Source organism: Schistocerca nitens, chromosome 6 (assembly GCF_023898315.1).
Source record: "Schistocerca nitens isolate TAMUIC-IGC-003100 chromosome 6, iqSchNite1.1, whole genome shotgun sequence".
Lineage (NCBI taxonomy): Eukaryota > Metazoa > Arthropoda > Insecta > Orthoptera > Acrididae > Schistocerca > Schistocerca nitens.
In genome coordinates this window covers 571,178,866-571,200,668 of record NC_064619.1, presented here as the reverse complement: position 1 = coordinate 571,200,668, position 21,803 = coordinate 571,178,866, and the positions used below count along the sequence as shown (strand labels likewise).

General features: G+C 42.8%; 1 protein-coding gene across 1 annotated transcript in view; it reads right to left on the bottom strand.

Moving 5' to 3' along the window:
- Positions 1-1,924: 1,924 nt before the first annotated feature.
- Positions 1,925-21,803, bottom strand: part of LOC126262629 (cytochrome P450 6k1-like) — a 60,639-nt gene continuing 40,760 nt past the window's right edge. The window contains exons 5-8 of the mRNA XM_049959386.1: positions 20,011-20,204; positions 12,872-13,093; positions 5,517-5,768; positions 1,925-2,359 (exon numbers count right to left, since the gene is read on the bottom strand). Of these exons, the coding sequence (XP_049815343.1) occupies positions 2,193-2,359; positions 5,517-5,768; positions 12,872-13,093; positions 20,011-20,204 (835 nt within the window). The 3' untranslated portion in view covers positions 1,925-2,192. The remainder of the gene's footprint in view (positions 2,360-5,516; positions 5,769-12,871; positions 13,094-20,010; positions 20,205-21,803) is intronic.

The following is a 21,803-nucleotide window of genomic DNA, read 5'->3' as shown; positions in this document are numbered from 1 at the left end:
TGCAACAACCAACACTGGAACTTCTATTCTACAGTGTCATTTCCCATCGTATACTTACATACATTTACTTGTCTCATAGTGCAGACGAAGAAATGTTACTGTTAAAATTAGAGAATTTCAGTAATTGCTCTTTGACTGGTCTTTGCGGCGAAATTGTTTCCATCCGCCACCATTCGAAACTTTCCCGACACCTTGGCTGCATCCGCGTCACATTGACGTGCGTTTTTGTAGTCACTCGGCTCACAATATTGTTTTTAACACAATTAATGTAATAAAATTCTCTACACAACAAGATATGCTTATACTTGCGTAGGTCTTTCCATCACTATTTTAATTAATCCAATTATTGATGACAAGAACGAAGCGCATACTCAGTGGACAGACATACCACTACCACGTGTCAAGGCTTTGCATAGTTGAGTAACATTTTGAAAACTTCAGTTGGTAATGCACGAGACATGAAAAGCAGGTCAGCGCGGAACTGACAGGCAGAGAAGGACTGTTGATGTTGCAAGTAATACAGCCGCAAGGCAGAGTTAACTGCTACACACCATAAGAGCTGGATGTTCAATGTGCCACTGCAGCAGAGTGACTTCATAGAGAGAGAAGGACGCCGTCATTGTGTTGACCAGACCATGCAGAGTGGAATAAGAAAGTGTAACTTTGATGGGAGAATAACCATTCAGTATACTGACTTCGCAGAATCTGTTCGCCACTGCTCCTGGACGGTGAAGTTCAGAAACACTTCAGCTGCAACTAGGGTAATCAGAGTGGCTCACCAGATGAAAAAAGCATACCCAGTGATGTCATGGTCGCCCCACAGTGGCATATCACACGGTAATTTATACATATTACTCCTGTTGCACTCGAACAATGCTAATCTGCAGCCAATGAGCCCAGAGGCGGGACCTGTGTCGGTCTGGAATGTACTCAGTTCGCAGCTGTCCAGCCTGGTGGTTGGACATGTCGGTATGACTCCTGCTCATCTAGCTGTCTGAAGTCTTAGATGGAGCAACAAGTCCTATCTGAGGATCACAGCTGCCGTGAGCGCCACAGCCGTCGACCGAGTCAAGACTAATGGGGAACTGCAGATGTTGCTATCCGCTTGGCTTTCTGGTGGCCTAACCAGCAGGCCCAAGACCAACATCTGTCATTGTGAGGGCCCCTCACCTGTCTGGAGGCCACAGGATAACTCATGACGAATACACAGACTTCTAGCAGAGTTTTAAGTCTCTTCCTGGATGACATCTACGTTGTGATCGAGCATGACCCCGTTAACCACTTTCTGGAGCTGCTTGCGACCGTGGAGAGCACGGATGACAACGCCAATACGGCATCGCCAGAGCAGCCCCATGATGTCACTGGACACTCTGCCGATGCATTCGAGGCAGCGTGCCTCATCCTGGTGTCACCATATTCCGATGAGGCATGTGCCACCTCTGCCCCGTCATTGCTGCAAGCAGCCCGTGAATAAAGTCAACTGTGTATCTTTGAACAGTAAATGTCTACTACGATAACGATGTTTCATTAGTGGTTCTGGGTGCCAGAAAGGCGATCTCACACCTAGCCAGTGTTACCCGACGTCCAGGGATGGTGGTCCATCAAGATCCTGACCTCGACGACCTACCACCATCATCCGGGCCTCGGCCGTTACAGTTTTCTCATTTAATGAGGTCTCATACATCCAGATTTGCAATGGACTGGATTTGCGGGCAGTTTTTGAGATATGCCTCAACATTGCAGTTTGAAGAGCAATCGCAGTTAAAGGTACAGATGTGGATCTCAAAAGGGTTTCGGTAACCAACATCCAGACTGTATAAACATTCACATCATCTTACTCAGCATTACTGCCAAAGATAACTTAAATAACAGTAGTAAAATTATTTGTTTCTCGTGCCAGGCAACACTTGCCGAAGGGGCAGAGTTATAGTGTTCCGTTATAGAGTTTATTAATACAGTCAAAAACATAAATGTACAAAAACAATTAACACAAAATAAATTGTAAGGTAAAAACTTGATTTTCGAACACAGTGTGAAAACAAAGTGATGGAAAAGAAAAGGGTACGCGTAATGAGGGATATGTTTGTGCCACTTCTTCCTACTGAAAGGTTTCAGATTCGTCAGAAGAACACATGAGTCCATATGAGATGAATAGCTGCTGCTGAAGCACATGTGATATAATATCTTCGTGACTAGCTCCGCTTTGTCAGTTTCAGCTGTATGCCGTCAGCAGAACCCAGGTTGAAGGATTTCGCGCTGAAGCGCAGATTCGCTCTCGTCTTGTCGCAGGTCTCAACGTTGAACTTGGAGAGTATCTGCACTAGGCCTACTTTGGTTTGTAGCAGACCAAATCGCATTCCTGGAACAAAAAGTTTATTTCAGCACAGTTATTTGAGCATCCCATCGATCTTAACCGCGATTTTTCGCTATGATATGGAACGAGACAGTTTCACAATTATTGGTTTATAGAACGCTTCTTAATTTAAAAATATGGCATAATGCTGACCATTTACATGATCGTCCGAAGTAACTTTTTTAGATACAGTAATTTACACTTAACAGTGTTCAAACTCGCTCTATATCTCTCTCAAACATATATTCAGAAATTCTTCAGTGGAGCAGAACGAGTAATCAAGAAGATATTATTTCAATTTATGTGTGAAGTTAATTTTTTTATCTACTGGCTTACAAACTCAGCCTTGCCCGAGTATTCGTTTTGGCAATTTCGTATTAGAAACGAAAACAAAAATTAACTGTGTTTCTAGTGAAGTACCGAAAAAATTTCATTTCCATTTTCACCTACAACCGTCTGCGCTTAGCAGTTGAATACAGTCAGAAGCACTGCCAGGTGTCAAGGATTTTCTTTATTTGACTCGACTGTCGAGTGTCTTAGTAGTGAAGAATAAATCTATTCAAACTTCATGCATGCTGCGGCAATTTTTCAAGATCTCAGTGTTCATGACGTCATATCCGATGATCTATGTCTTATATAATGATATAATTTTGTAGGTATATTCAGCAGCATATGGGGATACTGTCTGCAAATTATGTTGTGAATGGAGTTGGGAGCAATAAATTTAAACGTCAAGCATGATGCGGCAGTTTCTCGCGCATCTCATAGTTTATGACTTCATACTTTTGATCTATATGTCATAGAATGATGTAATTTTGTAGGTACATTCTGCGGCATATGTGGATACTGTTGGAAAAATGTGTTGAGAACAGAGTTAGTAGAAAAGAAGAAATAAATGTAAACGTCATGGACAATGCGACTGTCTTTTACGCATCTCTTGAACTATGTGTGGTACCATGATATACTTCTGTAGGTGCATTTGACGGCATATGTGGACACTGTGAAATTTATTGCGAATACAGTTAGTAGTACAGAATTAATACGTTTAAAGGTCATGCACGATGCGGCAATTTTTCGTTATTTATGACTTCATGTCTCCTGAACTGTTTTAGGTAGGTGCTTCTTCCCCCACAACGATTGTTTCCTGGCAATGAAGGATATGTTTGGTTGAAATCGCTCCACACACACACACACACACACACACACACACACACACACACATAATATGTGTGGATTAACCTATTAAATTTTTACATCAGTGGATGGGTGGTCAGAGTCTTATTGCTAAATAGTTCATTCTTGCTGTGTCATGCTAAGACTACGTGAAGGGTAGTGTAAGTCATCTGCCGTTCTACAATTATAATTACTTATAAATGTTGCTGTTGTTATCAAACTGAAGGACTGTTGACAACAAGCTTCAAGTGGGTGTAAATGTACAGTAAGGCTACTGTAAGTATGCCCAGCTGTTAAAAGAGTTTTCTAGAGAATTTTGCAGATTGGACACCACTAAGGGCTTCAGTGGACGCGCGAGCATAATTGTTAATCAAACAGGCTGTTCGACGATGAGAAATCTGTGGTATGTTTAGAAAAGAAAAGCTGAAGCCGTCACAAAACTATGAAATCATTGGTTGTGAACAAAAATTTTATACACTACTGGCCATTAAAATTGCTACACCACGAACATGAAGTGCTACAGACGCGAAATTTAACCGACAGGAAGAAGATGACGTGATATGGAAATGGTTAGCTTTTCAGAACATTCACACAAGGTTGGAGCCGGTGGCGACACCTACAACGTGCTGACATGAGGAAAGCTTCCAACCGATTTCTCATACACAAACAGCAGTTGACTGGCGTTGCTTGGTAAAACGTTGTTGTTATGCCTCGTGTAAGGAGGAGAAATGCGTACCATCATGTTTCCGACTTTGATAAAGGTCGGATTGTAGCCTATCGCGATTGCGGTGTATCGTATCGTGACATTGCTGCTCGCGTTGGTCGAGATCCAATGATTGTTAGCAGAATGTGGAATCGGTGGTTTCAGGAGGGTAATACGGAACGCCGTGCTGGATCCCAACGGCCTCGTATCACTAGCAGTCGAGATGACAGGCATCTTATTCGCATGGCTGTAACGGATCGTGCAGCGAAGTCTCGATCCCCGAGTCAACAGATGGGGACGTTTGCAAGACAACAACCATCTGCACTAACTGTTCGACGACGTTTGCAGCAGCATGGACTATCAGCTCGGAGGCCATGGCACCCCATTCCATCACGCCAGGTGATACGCCAGTATGGCGATGAGGAATACACGCTTCCAATGTGCGTTCACTGCGATGTCGCCAAACACGGATGCGACCATCATGATGCTGTAAACAGAACCTGGATTCATCGGAAAAAATGACGTTTTGCCATTCGTGCACCCAGGTTCGTCGTTGAGTACACCATCGCAGGCGCTCCTGTCTGTGATGCAGCGTCAAGGGTAACCGCAGCCATGGTCTCCGAGCTGATGGTCCATGCTGCTGCAAACGACGTCGAACTGTTTGTGCAAATGGTTGTTGTCTTGCAAACGCCATGTGTTGACTCAGGGATCGAGACGTGGCTGCACGATCCGTTGCAGCCATGCGGATAAGATGCCTGTCATCTCGACTGCTAGTGGTACGAGGCCGTTAGGCTCCAGCACGGCATTCCGTATTACCCTCCTGAACCTACCGATTCCATATTCTGCTAACAGTCATTGGATCTCGACCAACGCGAGCAGCAATGTCACCATACGATAAACCGCAATCGCGATAGGCTACAATCCGACCTTTATCAAAGTCGGAAACGTGATGGTACGCATTTCTCCTCCTTACACGAGGCATCACAACAACGTTTCACAAGGCAACGCCGGTCAACTGCTGTTTTTGTTTGAGAAATCGGTTGTAAACTTTCCTCATGTCAGGACGTTGTAGGTGTCGCCACCGGCGCTAACCTTGTGTGAATGCTCTGAAAAGCTTATCATTTGTATATCACAGCATCTTCTTCCTGTCGGTTAAATTTCGCGTCTGTAGCACGTCATCTTCGTGGTGTAGCAATTTTAATGGCCAGTTGTGTAATAATTTTACTTCATGTTCAGTTATCGCGCGGTATTACGCTGATAGCCTTAATTGAATGTGTGAGTACTCACCTATGCAGTTTCTCGGGCCCTCTCCAAACGGAATGTAGACGTAGGGATGCCTCTTGGCCTTCGCCTCTTCAGTGAACCTCTCGGGGTCGAAACGCTCTGGGTCCGGGTAGTGCTCGGGGTCTCGGTGAAGCCCAAACACGGAGATCATCACCGGCGTGCCCTTTGGGATGACCATGTTGCTGCCGGCGAACTTGTAGTCCACGCCGCACTCGCGATTTAGTATCGGCACAATGGGGTACTTCCGCAGCGTCTCTGCGATTCACACATACAGCATTTATTGTTATTAGCAGCCACAAACTAAAAACCGATATAGGCGACAAACTCACTGGAAACAGCAATTACCATAAAATACCTTGGAATAACCATCCGGAGCGACCTAAAGTGGAAAGACTTCATTCACAGTTGTAGGTAAAGCAGTTGTCAGGCTGACGTTCATTGGGAGAATCTTCAGGATTTATAATTCATCCACGAAAGAAATGCAGTGCAAAACATGTGTTCGACGAATTCTTTTACTCATCAGTATGGGACCCTTATTATGTTGGACCTATAGGAGATGGTGAAGATCCGAGGAATTGGGCACGTTTCGTGACGGAAACCTATATTCGGTGCGAGAGTGTTATGGGGATGCTCAACAGACTCTAGTGGCAGATGATACAAGAGAGACATTGTGCATCACTGGGAGGTTTACTGTGCGTATTCTGAGAGTGCTGTAATCCCCCAACTCCTTCCTTCTTCCAACTATTGTCCACATTAAACAACGCCCAGTCCAAGTAATGAATACGCAAAGTCTTTTATGAAGATTTGAGACGAGCGAAGGTTACAATAAACTTTCAAGTTTAGTTGACTTGTCATGTTGAGATGGCTCCAGTTCTACTTGTCTAGGCGTCTGATTCTTGAAGCTGAAAATCTATTATTAGGTCCTCACGGTTGGTTTGGACTAGATAAATTGGAAGACTGCGGTTGCAGAATTTTCTACGTAAATGTTTTTTCCACTGATTTTAGTATGCCATAACAGTATTTTGATTTCTCACATTAACAAAGCCGAAGTTACATTGTTCGCACCTAGTATACAAAAATACGTCCGATCACATCAGAGGCAAGCTTACGACTCCCACACTATGTGGAAATAGGAATAATCCAAAGGATTTACAATTTTTCTTCACAAATGAATTCCTGCTAGCTTTCGTTACAGTATTGATTTCGATTATTATTTCAGAAATGAATGCAGAAGTAAACATAGCAAACAGTACAGGATTGCGTAATTAATAATAGAAATTTTAAGTTTGCAAAGAATTCGTAATTTCAAATGTTTGTAAAATAAATAATTTTAACTGTACATTCAGAACTAGTACTTATCGATTATAACATCGAAACTAAAATATTTTATGAAGTAATTCCTTTTCATAAATTTTAGTTGAAATATAACATATAAAGTTTTCAGAAAAGCAACTGAGATAATAATGACGTGTCCAAAATTCGAAAAAAAATAATACTGGTATCGACAAGTACTGTTGAGGAAAAGTAATGCTAGAGGAGGATGTCTCGTTACAGAGTACTTTCGAAGAATAGTGGAGCATATTACCGTATTTTATTGTACAAGCTTCCGTTTCGCAAATTCCCCTCTCCTACGATTTTTTATTTATTTTATTAATATGGCGCTTAATTCCCTCTCCTGGTTCGTTCTTCCTGGAGCGGCCTTCAAATGACTTGACAATGAACAACAGTGGACACAGCGATACTCGGCATTGTCACAACATACAGTAAATTTTAAAAGTGAGATTGCAGCCGTATTTCTAGGTCAGTTTGTTACAAGTCGTCATAATGTCGAAACAATTTTTAAACTACACGGCAAAATTTAAATTTAATGTGTTATCTTACGCCGATACAAACGGAGTGAAAGCTGCGGGAAGACATTTCTCCGTTGATTCTAATTCAACGCGGTGTTGGCGGAGACAAAAAGATACACACGTGGCTGCAAAGAAAAGCTCCAAAACTTTCCGTGGGCTTAAAACAGAGAAATATAACAAAATTGATAATGGTGTAATTGCTTATGTCAATGAACTTCGGAGTGATGGTTGTGCTGTCACTTGCGAAATGATTCAGAACAAAGCTCGCGAGATAGCTGCCACGCTAAACATTGACAGAAAAGATTTTAAAGCAGGTATTGGTTGGGTTGATTTGTTTTACGAGAGAGCAAAATTTCAGTCAGGAGAACATCTTTGTGCCAGCGTTCACCTCTAGACTACACAGATAAGGTAATCGAGTTCCATTGTTACGTAATACAAGTGCGACAGCAATATGACTATTCGCTCTCCCAGGTTGGTAACGCTGACCAGACACCAGTGTTTTTTGATATGCCATATAATACCACCATTGCTCCAACTGGCTCCAAAAGTGTCCCTGTGAGGACGACTGGGGAGGAGAAACTAAAATGCACAGTGATGTTGTGCATTACAGCAGGCGGCAGTAAACTTCCACTGTATGCCATCTTTAAAAGGAAGACATTATCAAAGGACACCATCCAGTAAAGAATTCACTGACGAATTCAGAAAAAAGTCAGGATGACAGCAGATTTGATGGTGGATTGGTTGGAGAAAGTTTGGGGATGACGACCAGAGACATTATTACAAAAGAAGTCCCACCTCGTCCTGGTCGGTTCCGGGGTCATCTGGTAGACACTGTAAAGCAGAAAATGAAACGGATGAATTCCCATCCTGTCATCATCCCTGGAGATTTAACGTCCATTCTTCAGCCTTTAGGTGTCAGCTTCAACAAACCTTTCAAAGAACATCTGTATTCAGAATGGATGGCGGGGGGATCTCATCAGCTGACTCCAAGGGGCGAGATAAGGAAGCCATCAATACCGAACATGTGAGTGTATAATAGGCGCATGGCAGAAAATTAGTGTAGATGTTGTTAAGAAGGGTTTTATAAAAACTGGAAGTTCTTGTGCCATTGACGGTTCTGAGGCCTACATGTTGTGAAATAGTGAAACTGGAGAAGATGATGTGTTATCTGAGCCTGAAAATAGTGACGATTTTGACGAAAGCGAGGCCGCAGAATAGTGAGAGAAAAGAAACAATGAAACAATGCACTGCTGCTCTTCATTGTAGGCATAATGAAACCGTAGTATGAATCCAGTTCTTTCGTGTTAATCGAAAACAAATACCCGTAGGTACCACTTTTCACAAATTACCGTAAATATAACTTTTATCAACCTAATGCATCGTTTCCCTTCCTTTCTAGATTCATAGAAGCACCATTCTACTACTCGCATAATTTTCTCCCAATTTTTTACAAGAAAATATTTCGAGAAAAAAAGAAAGGGAATTACCCGATAAGATACCGTACATTGTCCCTCATACCATTCGTGAAATCGGAGAAAGAAGATGCAGTAGGCGAACATGGAAAGTCGGCTGTGGCTGAACGTTGCTGGAGAACAGATATAAAATACAAATTTAAAAGACGAATATTATGGCCTTTGCTTCTTTATAAGAAGACTTAATTACAAAAGAGGCACGCGAGATTAGATTAATTTGCAATATTTTCAAAGGAAACCAGAGGTACACGGCTTGGGGGCAGGCTCTGGACACAAATGGAAACAAAGGCAAACAGGGAGGTGCGAGCGGCAATTTCAGTCGTGGCACCGGCCCCTCGTTCCAAGTGACGTCACGAATTTTCACTGCGCGCTTGCGCTACCAGAAGCTGGAATGCTCCAGGCACTGCTTACATGCCTATACAGGGTGGTCCATTGATAGTGACCGGGCCAAATATCTCACGAAATAAGCATCAAACGAAAAAACTACGAAGAGCGAAACTCGTCTAGCTTGAAGGGGGAAACCAGATGGCGCTATGGTTGGCCCGCTAGATGGCGCTGCCACAGGTCAAACGGATATCAACTGCGTTTTTTTAAATAGGAACCCCCATTTTTATTACATATTCGTGTAGTACGTAAAGAAATACGAATGTAGGTGTTTTAGCTGCTGTCGCGGCTAATCCGCACATCAGTAGCAGACAAATTGCGCGAGAATCGGGAATCTCAAAAACGTCGGTGTTGAGAATTCTACATCAACATCGATTGCACCCGTATCATATTTCTATGCACCAGGAATTACATGGCGACGACTTTGAACGTCGTGTACAGTTCTGCCACTGGGCATAAGAGAAATTACGGGACGATGACAGATTTTTTGCACGCGTTCTATTTAGCGACGATGTGTCATTCACCAACAGTACTAACGTAAACCGCCATAATATGCACTATTAGGCAACGGAAAATCCACGATGGCTGCGACAAGTGGAACATCAGCGACCTTGGCGGGTTAAAGTATGGTGCGACATTATGGGAAGAAGTATAATTGGCCCCCATTTTATCGATGGCAATGTAAATGGTGCATGTATGCTGATTTCCAAAGTAATATCCTACCGATGTTACTACAAGGTGTTTCACTGCATGACAGAATGGCGATGTACTTCTAACATGATAGATGTCCGGCACGTAGCTCGCGTGCGGTTGAAGCGGTATTGAATATCATATTTCATGGCAAGTGGATTGGTCGTCGAAGCACCATACCATGGCCCGCACGTTCACCGAATCTCACGTCCCTGGATTTCTTTCTGTGGGGAAAGGTGAAGGATATTTGCTATCGCGATCCACCGACAACGCCTGACAACATGCGTCAGCGCATTGTCAATGCATGTGCGAACATTACGGAAGGCGAAATACTCGCTGTTGAGAGGAATGTCGTTACACGTACTGCCAAATGCATTGAGGTTGACAGACATCATTTTGAGCATTTCTTGCATTAATGTGGTATTTACAGGTAATCACGCTGTAACAGCATACGTTCTCAGAAAAGATAAGTTCACAAAGGCACATTGGAACAACCGAAATAAAATATTCAAACGTACCTACGTTCTGTATTTTAATTTAAAAAACCTACCTGTTACCAACTGTTCGTCTAAAATTGTGAGCCAAATGTTTGTGACTATTACAGCGCCATCTATCACAAAGCGAAAAAAGTGGTCCAACTAAAACATTCATATTTCTTTACGTACTATACGAATATGTAATAAAAAATGGGGGTTCCTATCTAAAAAAAACGCAGGTTATATCCGCTTGACCTGTGGCAGCGCCATCTAGCGGGTCAACCATAGCGCCATCTGGTTTCCCCCTTCAAGCTAGACAAGTTTCGTTGTTTGTAGTTTTTTCGTTTGACGCTTATTTCGTGAGATATTTGGCCCGGTCACGATCAATGGACTACCCTGTATAAGCGGAACGTCATGTCAACTATGACAGTCTGTGGTTTTTTACTACCGATGACGAGGGCAGAGACAACTGTCGAAAGCTCGAGATTCTTATTGAAAAAGCTCCACTCAAGGAGCTTTTTCATGCATCAAGTTCTCACACTGAACTGCAAAATGACTTAGACTACTTTTAGCTCATTTTTACAGACCATTGTGCTAATATTGGGGCGATTTCCAGTTTCTATTCGAATTAAGCAAGCTACTGTAACACAAAACAATAATAACACTTATTGCACAACACATGGGCAACGTATGTACGCTATTTTCCCTCTCTTAAGTGAGTTAATGTAGTTTCAAGTCCAGGCAATAATAAAGCTGGTGATACAGTTTCGTGAATCCACCACTTTCTATATTCAGAATTCGGTAATAAGCACACGATAACTAACTGACCGATTACTTTAAATATTATGCTGTTTGGTTTGTAACTTAAATTTATACATACTAGAAGATGGTTCTGATGTAGCATGACATGCACTGTCGACTGCAGCGAACAACTGTTACTAATCATCCTGAGGTTGAAGGTCTTCTACAGTGTTTGCTTTCAAACACATTTGATTTTGGAGAGGGTCCGCCTTGAGCAAAACACAATTTCTATCTTTTCTTTTATTTCCTAGAAATGTTTCACTGAAGTTTCAGCATCATCAGTAGGCTTTTATTTTTTTGTGGTTCCCCATTATCTTCACTGTGAAGTTCTGCCCAAAGTAGCTTTCACTGTGACTGCAGTTTGTAAACAGTGACAGTGAAAGTTACTTAGTGCAGGTCTTCACAGTGAAGAAAATGCGGGAACCAGCAAAAAATGATAAACTGTGAAAGAAAACAACTGCAACAAAAAACTCAAAACTCCTGGATAACCACAGTATGTGGTAACAAGAAAGGTAATAAAAAACCCTAATGATGCTCAAATTTCGATATTACATGTCTGGGAAGTAAAAGAAGGTAGGGGGTTGAAGATTGCGACGTGATTTGTAGCGCTCATTTCAATAGTGGTACAAGTCCATTTTTGTTCATTCTGAGATACAGAGTCCTAAAGTTGAATGAGCGCTGAAAAATCCGCAGTTGAGATACCAGAAATATTCAAGTATATATAGCTGAGTATTTCTGGTATCTCAACTGCAGATTTTTCAGCACTCATTTAACTTTAGGACTCTGTATCTCAGAATGAACAAAAATGGACTTGTACCACTATTAAGCCCTTCATTTGTGCTAGGCGCATAACTCGAGTACCTGTCAGATTAACATCTGACAGTCAAAGTTTTTAAGTAGAGATGGGTAGACAGTAACTGAAGCAAGGCTTAAAGTCTAATACGTGAAGTGAAGAAGAAAAAATGATGATGCTACACTTTATAAAAACATTGTGTCTGTTGCAGTCCCGCGTTAGACAATATAATTTTCGGAAACAGTAGAAGAAAAAACTAATGTAATTCAATAAATACTACTTATTGCAAAATGTTTTCTGTATTGCAATACTGTTCACGAGTACTATTTCCGTAAAAGTGAATTTTGCATCGACACATTGTTTTTATGAGACGGAAGTAAAAGGCTAAAACAAGTTTGTATCATTGATAAAGAAAGAAAACTTAAATTTTACAAAATAGTACCAAATTGTACAAAATTCCAATATTGCTGTACTGTGTTTGATCCATGGATCATCTTCAAAGCTGATGAAAGTAAAACTCATGCAGTAGAAATGAAATTTATCAATGTCAAAACACGTACGCTGTTACATCATACTCGCATTAATAACAAAATTGAAAAATTTAGGGTGAAATAATTGCTAAACCAGATCTAAGCAAATAAAGTCACGCTCCCTATCTACAACATATATGAAAGTTTGAAGAATAACAAAGTATCGACTACCTAGGGAAAGAGGAATAAGCAGACACTCAAGCAATGGAGTGAGTTTCTAAAGAGGAACACCCTAATCCTTGAAGGAAGAAGAGGCATAGAATGATGATGTATGTTAAAGATTTATAAAGCATTAATTCGTATAAGGATTGGGCATGTACTAGGCGAGGGCAATTGTCCATAAGGAGATCTATGTCTCTTACCAGATACGACCTTCTCGAGGTAGCTCATCTGGCTGATGGCATCATACGTCAGGCCCTGTCCCCCCTTCTCCAGGACGCTGTCGATTTCCTCCTGTAGCTTCCGCTGGATGCCTGGGTTGACCGCCAGCTCGTGCAGGGCGAAACTCATTGTGGTGGATGACGTCTCGAAGCCGCCGAGGTAAAACGCGAAAGCTTGGGCCGCTATGTCGTCCAGTGTCAGCTCTGAAACAAATGTGCTTCTTTGTAACTTCATTACTTTACTGGTAATTGCTCATGAGTTGAAAAACTATAACATTCCATAATTGCTGTAGGACGAGATTTGTGGCTTAAGCTAGAAACAAGAAAGAAATTTTCCTCTGTAATTAATCTGCTTCTGACTGGAAATAAATTACTACTCGTGTCCCACAAGGTTCAATACTGAGACCATTCTTGTATGTAAATAACCTTCCATCTTACACTGATAAAGTAGAAATAGTGCTCTTTGGTGAAGATGCAAACCCTCTACAGGCTTCACAGTACAATAGACAAGAACTGAAAGAATCAGAAACTTTTTTACTTCTTCTTGGTAAACGGCCTCTCACTTAGAAAAAACACAATTCATTGAATTCTGTATAAAGCAGGATGCATCACCATCAGCAAACATAGAGCATGGGGAAACATATAAAACCGAATGTACAAAGTACCTTAACATGCAAACTGATCTTATGTTGAACTGAACACCACACAACAGATCTTTTCAAATGTTGGAGTTCAGTAATATTTCTCTTACGCATGACTGCTGATTTTAGTGATGAAAGCACCATAATAAAGTTCTCTTTTTTGTTTACTTTGCTCAGTTCCGTTCATAAATATCGTGTGGATTTATTTTCTATAGAAATTCCAGACGTGGCAAAAAAGTATTTACTGCGTAGAAACATCCTGTAAGGACAATATGTAGCGTCCATCCTGGAACCTCATGTAGGCAACTGTTTGAAAAACTTGGCATCTGAACAGCAGCTTCAAATATATGAGATTACTCTCTTACGAAATTGGTTATGAAGAACTCATACTTTGAAAAAAAAATGACAAAGTCGTAAATATAGCACAAGGAATAAAAAATGATTTCCATTGTAGACGAAGTAACATTTCTCCAACAAAAAAGTTCACAACCATAAAAATACTGTAGCTGCCCTTGTGGATTAAAGTTAGTGGCAGCTATGAAAATTTGGAAATCAAATTGATTTAATATTTATTCGATGCTCCTTATATTCAAACATCTATGAATGGATAATATCTGTTCTTGTAGGATTATATTTCTTAATGTTTATTGTTGGTCAAGATTAAAGTAAAAATACAATTATGTAACTATTCAGTGTGTATTCATGATTGATAACATCCGTATATACTTGTATTAAATCTTACTGTCCAATAAATGGAAAGTACAACCATATTTCAGAACAATAGTCCCATCTTCCAGTGCATCTGAAAAATTAAAAGTAAATGTGACGACTATTAATATTATGTGACTCTAAGAAAACTAAAAAAATATGTAATAACATAAAGAGGATACCACAATACGTACAGAATATACATACAAGTCAACTATAAGGGGGTGACGCAGTGATTGTCTGGTACATAGCATGTACTAAGAAAATTCATCTCATATATTCTACGGCCGCGTGGAGAGAACTCTCGAGGAACTAGGCCTACATAAAACACAATTGAGCTACATATGTATACGGATACTCTGTACGTATTGTGGTACCCTCTGTATAATGTTACTATAGTTTTTATTGGTTTTCTTTGAAAATAGTCATCACATTTGGTTGTAACATTTCAAATGTTCCTGAAGATGAGACTGTTCTCATGAAAGCTGGTTGTGCTTTCCTTTTATTGAGCAATAAAGTTTAATAGAAATATATGCGGATGTCATCAGCCACGAATGATCTCTACAACAGCTGTGGATATCTTATCAAGGGGAAGCCAGTATCTAGTCGTACTTTTACAGAAAAAAATGTTTCTCATTTACACCTCCAGATATGTTCTACATTACAGAGTTTTCGACAGCAAGATCCACGGAATGTGCAAATAGATTCACGTGCGGGCCCGTTCTATCTGAGTGATACTGTGTTCCATCAAGTAAGAGCAAAGGTTGAATTAAATCTCCTCTTTGGCCCTTATAAAAATGAACATACTTTCAATTTGTTCGAACGCTTACACATGCTCGCTGTCTGCGATAATATATGTATATCTGCTCTAAAGAAAAGAGAAAATTCAGAAAATAAAGGACGTTCTGGGTACAATTACGCAGATTTCAATTCTGTTCTGAGAGAAAATGAGACATTTTTCGGCATATCCTTGTTATCCGTCTCTGCACTTGATTAAAAAAAATATATGCACGTCCTCATCTGATTGCTCGAATGCTCGAACACTGTGGCGAGAAAAATTGGCAAATAGTCTCGTATTAGCAGCGTCCAGCGTATTTTACCGTATTCCGCGGCTGTACAGTGACTCTGCATATAGGTACAAAAAAGGATGGCTATCTACAGCATGATACACGACTGTTTCTTTTTTCTGTTAAACTCCTGCGTGTTTCACGTAAGAAATCTCCGATCCTGACTTGCAGAAATGATGTGACTCTACGTTTCATCTGATTAGGCAGCAGTCGCCTGTCATTGATCCTCCTTACAAATGGTAATGACCTTTCATCAGTTACGTTGTCAGACAATAAGATTGTTTGGTTTTCACTTCATACAAATATTATGACAAATAACAAGTCAGATGCAAATTTAGAAACGGCTCCTAATGATATTTTCTAAGAATTAATAAATCATTTGTAAAGAATTCATTATCAATAAACTTCGAAAATACTCCTTATTTGTATTTCAGAGCCTGTAACAGCGTAAGTATAAAATATAGGGACGTGGTGGTAGAAGAGGGTGATACCTTTCAATTATATTAAATAGATATGAAACTTTCTGGCAGATTAGAACTGTGTGCCGCACCGAGTCTCGAATTCGGGACATTCGTCTTTCGCGGGCAAGTGCTCTACCGACTGAGCTACCCAAGCACGACTCACGACCTCTCCTCAAAGCCTTAATTCCACCAGTACCTCGTCTCCCAAACTTCACAGAAGCTCTCCTGCCAACCTTTCTTCCAGGAATACAAGGTTCGCAGGAGAGCGTCTGTGAAGTTTGGAAGGTGGGAGCGGGGTGCTGGCGGAATTAAGACTGTGAAGAGGAGTCGTGAGTCGTGCTTGGGTAGCTCAGTCGGTAGAGCACTTGCCCGCGAAAGACGAATGTCCCGAATTCGAGACTCGGTGCGGCACACAGTTCTAATCTGCCAGAAAGTTTCATATCAGCGCACATTCCGTTGCAGAGTGAAAATGTCATTCTGGATATTAAATAGAGCTTGATGACACAATCAGATGAGGAAGAGTATGAACCACGAACCTGTTGAAACTCTTAAACAAATCATTATTAGCAACGCAGATATTGTCAATCAAAGGTGACAAAAAGATGCAAACTGGTATAATTTCCTTGTATTGTATTGTATGTATTATATTGTATGGTAACCGGAGACCTTGAAACGACGGAGAGGCTCCGTCCCCGCCGCAGTCCACTGCACCCCTCCGCCGCCCCACACCGAACCCAGGGTTATTGTGCGGTTCGCCCCCCCCCCCCCCCCCCCCCAGGGAACGTCTCACACCAGGCGAGTGTAACCCCTATGTTTGCGTGGTAATGGTGGTGTACGATTACGTGGACAACTTGTGTGCCCAGCTATCGCCGACATAGTGTAGCTGAGGCGGAATAAGGGGAAGAAGCCCGCATTCGCCGAGGCAGATGGTAAACCGCCTGAAAACCATTAACAGACTGGTTGGGTCATCAGACCTCGACACAAGTCCGCTGGGCGTATTCGTGCCGGGGACCAGGCGATCCTTCCCAGCCGGCCGCGGTGGTCTCGCGGTTCTAGGCGCGCAGTCCGGAACCGTGGGACTGCTACGGTCGCAGGTTCGAATCCTGCCTCGGGCATGGATGTGTGTGATGTCCTTAGGTTAGTTAGGTTTAAGTAGTTCTAAGTTCTAGGGGACTGATGACCACAGCAGTTGAGTCCCATAGTGCTCAGAGCCATTTGAACCATTTGATCCTTCCCACTCCGGAAAGCTGTGCGTTAGACCGCTCGGCTAACCGGGCGGGCTGTATAATTTCCTCACTTTCGTTCCCAAATAGTGTGGCACGTTTTATATGAATTCAAGGAGCTTCTATAGAAAGCTATAAAAATCGAAGGACGAGCTAGATCAAGTAACATAACACACTGGGTAGTAGGTGGAAGTTAATGAAAGTGCGGGGGCGTGTTGCCAGAGGTCTCGCAGTCGAGCACTGAAAGTTGGACGCCACAATAGGCTTGAGTTTAGCATAACGACAGTGCCAGATAGGGCTGGCCTCGCAACACGCAACAGTCGGAGGACTGGGGAAAGACAGTGCATGTCAATCAGCGAGCACCTACGGTACAATCTGATGGTGTTCTTCATTACAACATGATTCGGGGGAAAAAATTGGTTAACTCCATGCTGTGAAAATCATCGGGAGCGTGGAAGAAGGACGAAGTGTGATGAGTGTAGCCTAGGAGTCTGGTGCTGCTCACAGCATTGTTTCACGTGCGTGGAGAGCATTCCGAACCACAGGCACTGCTATCCAAAGGAGAGGAGATGGTCGACTACGGTATCGGATGACTGTTACATTGTGCAACAGGCAAGCAGCGTGTCTAATTGTAACCACATTTAGCAGTACTGCAAGGCACGCGGTCTCACTCTCCATGGTGGCGCGGCGACTGCATGGAGGTGGTCCCTCTGCCCGACGCCCAGTACGTTGTGTTCCATTTGACAGCCGCACATCAGCGGCACCTTTTGCTGCGGTGTCAGGAGCACAGCGACTGGAGCAACGAGGAGCGCTATAGCGCACTCTACTCGGACGAGAACAGATTCGGTATAAGTAGTTAATCTGGACGCACCCCGATATGGCGAGAGGTGGGAACATGTAATGCACCCTTTGTCGAAAGTTATTGTTTGGTGGCCCAGCTGTTGTGGAGTGGGCAGGCATAATGTTGCATTGGCGTTTCCACCTCCAAATCTCTGAGGTACGGTGCACTCCTGGTCAACGTTCTTGCGACACTGTACTCCTTCCCTATGTGCGACCTTCAGGAGAGTATTCAGCCATGAGTTCATTTTCTTGGATGACAGCGCGCGACCACATGCAACAACGACCTGCCAGCAGTTGTCAACCGCGCTGGTGGAGGAATGCAACGCACTTACCACAAGAACTCTGTACCAACCTCACGACCAGCATGGGAGCAAGCAGCATAGCTTGCATTACTGTCTTTGTTGCCACGCACCCTCGTAAGAACCACGTCAGCCCTTTTGTAATGTACAGGGGGCCACCATAAATCGTGGTAAATGCAGCGTAATTATTTTCTTTGAATAAAAGTGTCATTACTGTTCGTTTAATTCGTCTATTTCTTTCAGTTACCTTCCGTACCAGCCAATGATCTTGCCGCAGTGGCAACACCGATTCCCATCAGATAACCAAAGTTCAGCAGCGTCGGGCTTGGCTAGCACTCAGATGGGTCACCATCCGGATCTGCCGAGTGCTGTTGGCAAGCGGGGTGCACTCACCCTTCTGAGGACAATTGAGGAGCTACTTGTTGAGAAGAAGCGGCACCTGTCACGAAAGCTGACAACGGGCGGGAGAGTAGTGTGCTGACCATATGCCCCTCTGTATCCGCATCAGGTGACGCATAAGGGCTGAGGATGACACGGCGGCCGGTCGGCACCGTTGGGCCTCCAAGGCCTATTCTGATGGTGTTTGTTTTCTTTTTGTACCGTCTGTACTACAGGGTGTAAATTTTAAGTTGTCAAAACAGAATAACTCGAAAAATAAGCTTCACACGAAAAAATGTGTAGGATCCAAAGTTGATCATTTTCGAGGGGGACATCTGCTGGTGCTAAAATTAGACCGCCACCCCAGCCCACTGGGGTCGGGGCGGGAGGCAACTTAAAAATTTCAAATCGGAACCCCCATTTTTTATTGCAGAATCAGATTCTACACAAAAAAAAACTACGTACATTTTGTCTTAAACATTTGTTTTGATTCTTGGTAGTTGGCGCTGTAATTCAATAAAATCCATGTTCTCATTTTTGCGTGGAAAATGGTTACGGGTAAATAAAAAATACTTATTTACTTCGTAAATTTTGATTCGCTATAACTAAAACTCTCCCTCTCTTCCCATAGGGTGGGGTTTGAGAGAGAGTAATTAGAGATTTACGAATGTTGACCCGCATATTAATTTTTTCCTCAGATTCGGATAAGTTTTGTTTGTTTCGTGGTCCTCACTCTCAACGCGCCCACACTAGTTTTAGCGAATCAAAATTTACGAAGTAAATAAGTATTTTTTATTTATCTGTAACCATTTTCCACGCAAAAAACGAGAACATGGATTTTCTTGAATTACAGCCCCAACTACCAAGGATCAAAACAAATGATTAAGACAAAATGTACGTAGTTTTTTTATGTAGAATATGATTCTACAATAAAAAATAGGGGTCACCATTTGAAATTTTAAAGTTGCCTGGCACCCCACCCCCTGGAGGCTGGGGCGGCGGGCTAATTTTAGCACCAGCAGACGTCCCCCTCGAAAATAATAAACTTTGGATTCTACACATTTTTTTCGTGTGAAGCTTATTTTTCGAGTTATTCTGGTTTGTCAACTTAAAATTTACACCCTGTATATTACAGCAGTTATTCCTCTGTACGGTCCAAGTTTCACCGAGCTATGTTACACAACACGCAAAAGGTACTTAGGACTTGAAGTTTTGTACACCAGTGTGCTGACTACTGAGTCTGAACAATTTCTTGTTAATAAGATTACACTTTTTTCAATGAAGAGTTCAGTTGTGGAAGGAAAAAAACTTATACAGATGTATAACTACACAGTTGTCCATTAGTCGTGGAGACCCATTTTCAGTTTGGAGCAATCATACAGAGTTAAATATACCAATACAGTAAAATGTAATATGAGTCTGAGGAACAATATTTTCCGCTTCATTTAATTCCTTCACGCCTCGTTTATCCCCCTTTACTTGGATGTCTAGTAGAGATACTCACTCCATCGGGCAGTATCTGCGTCCGCTCCGGCGCTGGCCGCTTTGTCATCCTCCACGGAACCGACGTTCTTCAGCTGGATCAGCAGGTGCATGAAGTCGTTCCTCGTCACGTTGTTTGTCTCGCGATACTTGACAGTGTCGCTTACCATTTTCCGGAAATGATCCGTCACGGGAGGCTCGTTAGAGCGGCTAAACCTGTTCCGGATAACACCAGCAATCATAATTCTTTCAATGAATCCAAAATGACTTCCATAAATTACTGTGATACATGTGGGTATATGCCTCTTTAGCAAGGGTAAGTCTGCGCAATTTGTGATCGGATCATTCTGGCCATTAAAATTGCTACACCACGAAGATGATGTGCTACAGACGCGAAATTTAACCGACAGGAAGAGGATGCTGTGATATGCAAATGATTAGCTTTTCAGAGCATTCACACAAGGTTGGCGCCGGTGGCGACACCTACAACGTGCTGACATGAGGAAAGTTTCCAACCGATTTCTCATACTCAAACAGCAGTTGACCGGCGTTGCCTAGTGAAATGTTGTTGTGATGCCTCGTGTAAGGAGGAGAAATGCGTACCATCACGTTTCCGACTTTGATAAAGGGCGGATTGTAGCCTATCGCGATTGCGGTTTATCGTATCGCGATTGCGGTTTATCGTATCGCGACATTGCTGCTCGCGTTGGTCGAGATCCAATGACTGTTAGCAGAATATAGAATCGGTGGGTTCAGGAGGGTAACACGGAACGCCGTGCTGGATCCCAACGGCCTCGTATCACTAGCAGTCGAGATGACAGGCATCTTATCCGCATGAATGTAACGGATCGTCCAGTCACGTTTCGATCCCTGAGGCAGCAGATGGGGACCTTTGCAAGAGCCGGCCGGAGTGGTCGATCGGTTCTAGGCGCTACAGTCTGGAACCGCGAGACCGCTACGATCGCAGGTTCGAATCCTGCCTCGGGCATGGATGTGTGTGATGTCCTTAGGTTAGTTAGGGGACTGATGACCTCAGAAGTTAAGTCCCATAGTGCTCAGAGCCATTTGAACCTTTGCGAGACAACAAACATCTGCACCAACAGTTCGACGACGTTTGCAGCAGCATGGACTACCAGCTCGGAGACCATGGCTGCGGTTACCCTTGACGCTGCATCACAGACAGGAGCGCCTGCGATGGTTGTCTCAACGACGAACCTGGGAGCACGAATGGCAAAACGTCATTTTTTCGGATGAATCCAGGTTCTGTTTACAGCATCATAACGGTCGCATCCGTGTTTGGCGACATCGCGGTGAACGCACATTGGAAGCGTGTATTTGTCATCGTCATACTGGCGTATCACCCGATGTGATGGTATGGGGTGCCACTGGTTACACGTTTCGGTCACCTCTTGTTCGCACTGACGGCACTTTGAACAGTGGACGTTACATTTCAGATGTGTTACTACCCGTGGCTCTACCCTTCATTCGATCCCTGCAAAACCTTACATTTCAGCAGGATAATGCACGACCCATGTTGCAGGTCCTGTATGGGCCTTTATGGATACAGAAAATGTCGACTGCTGCCCTGGACAACACATTCTCCAGATCTCTCACCAACTGAAAACGTCTGATCAATGGTGTCGGAGCAACTGGCTCGTCGCAATACGCCAGTCAGTGCTCTTGATATATTGTGGTATCGTGTTGAAGCTGCATGGCAGCCGTACCTGTACACGCCATCCAAGCTGTGTTTGACTCAATGCCCAGGCGTATCAAGGCCATTATTACGGCCAGAGATTGTTGTTCTGGGTACTGATT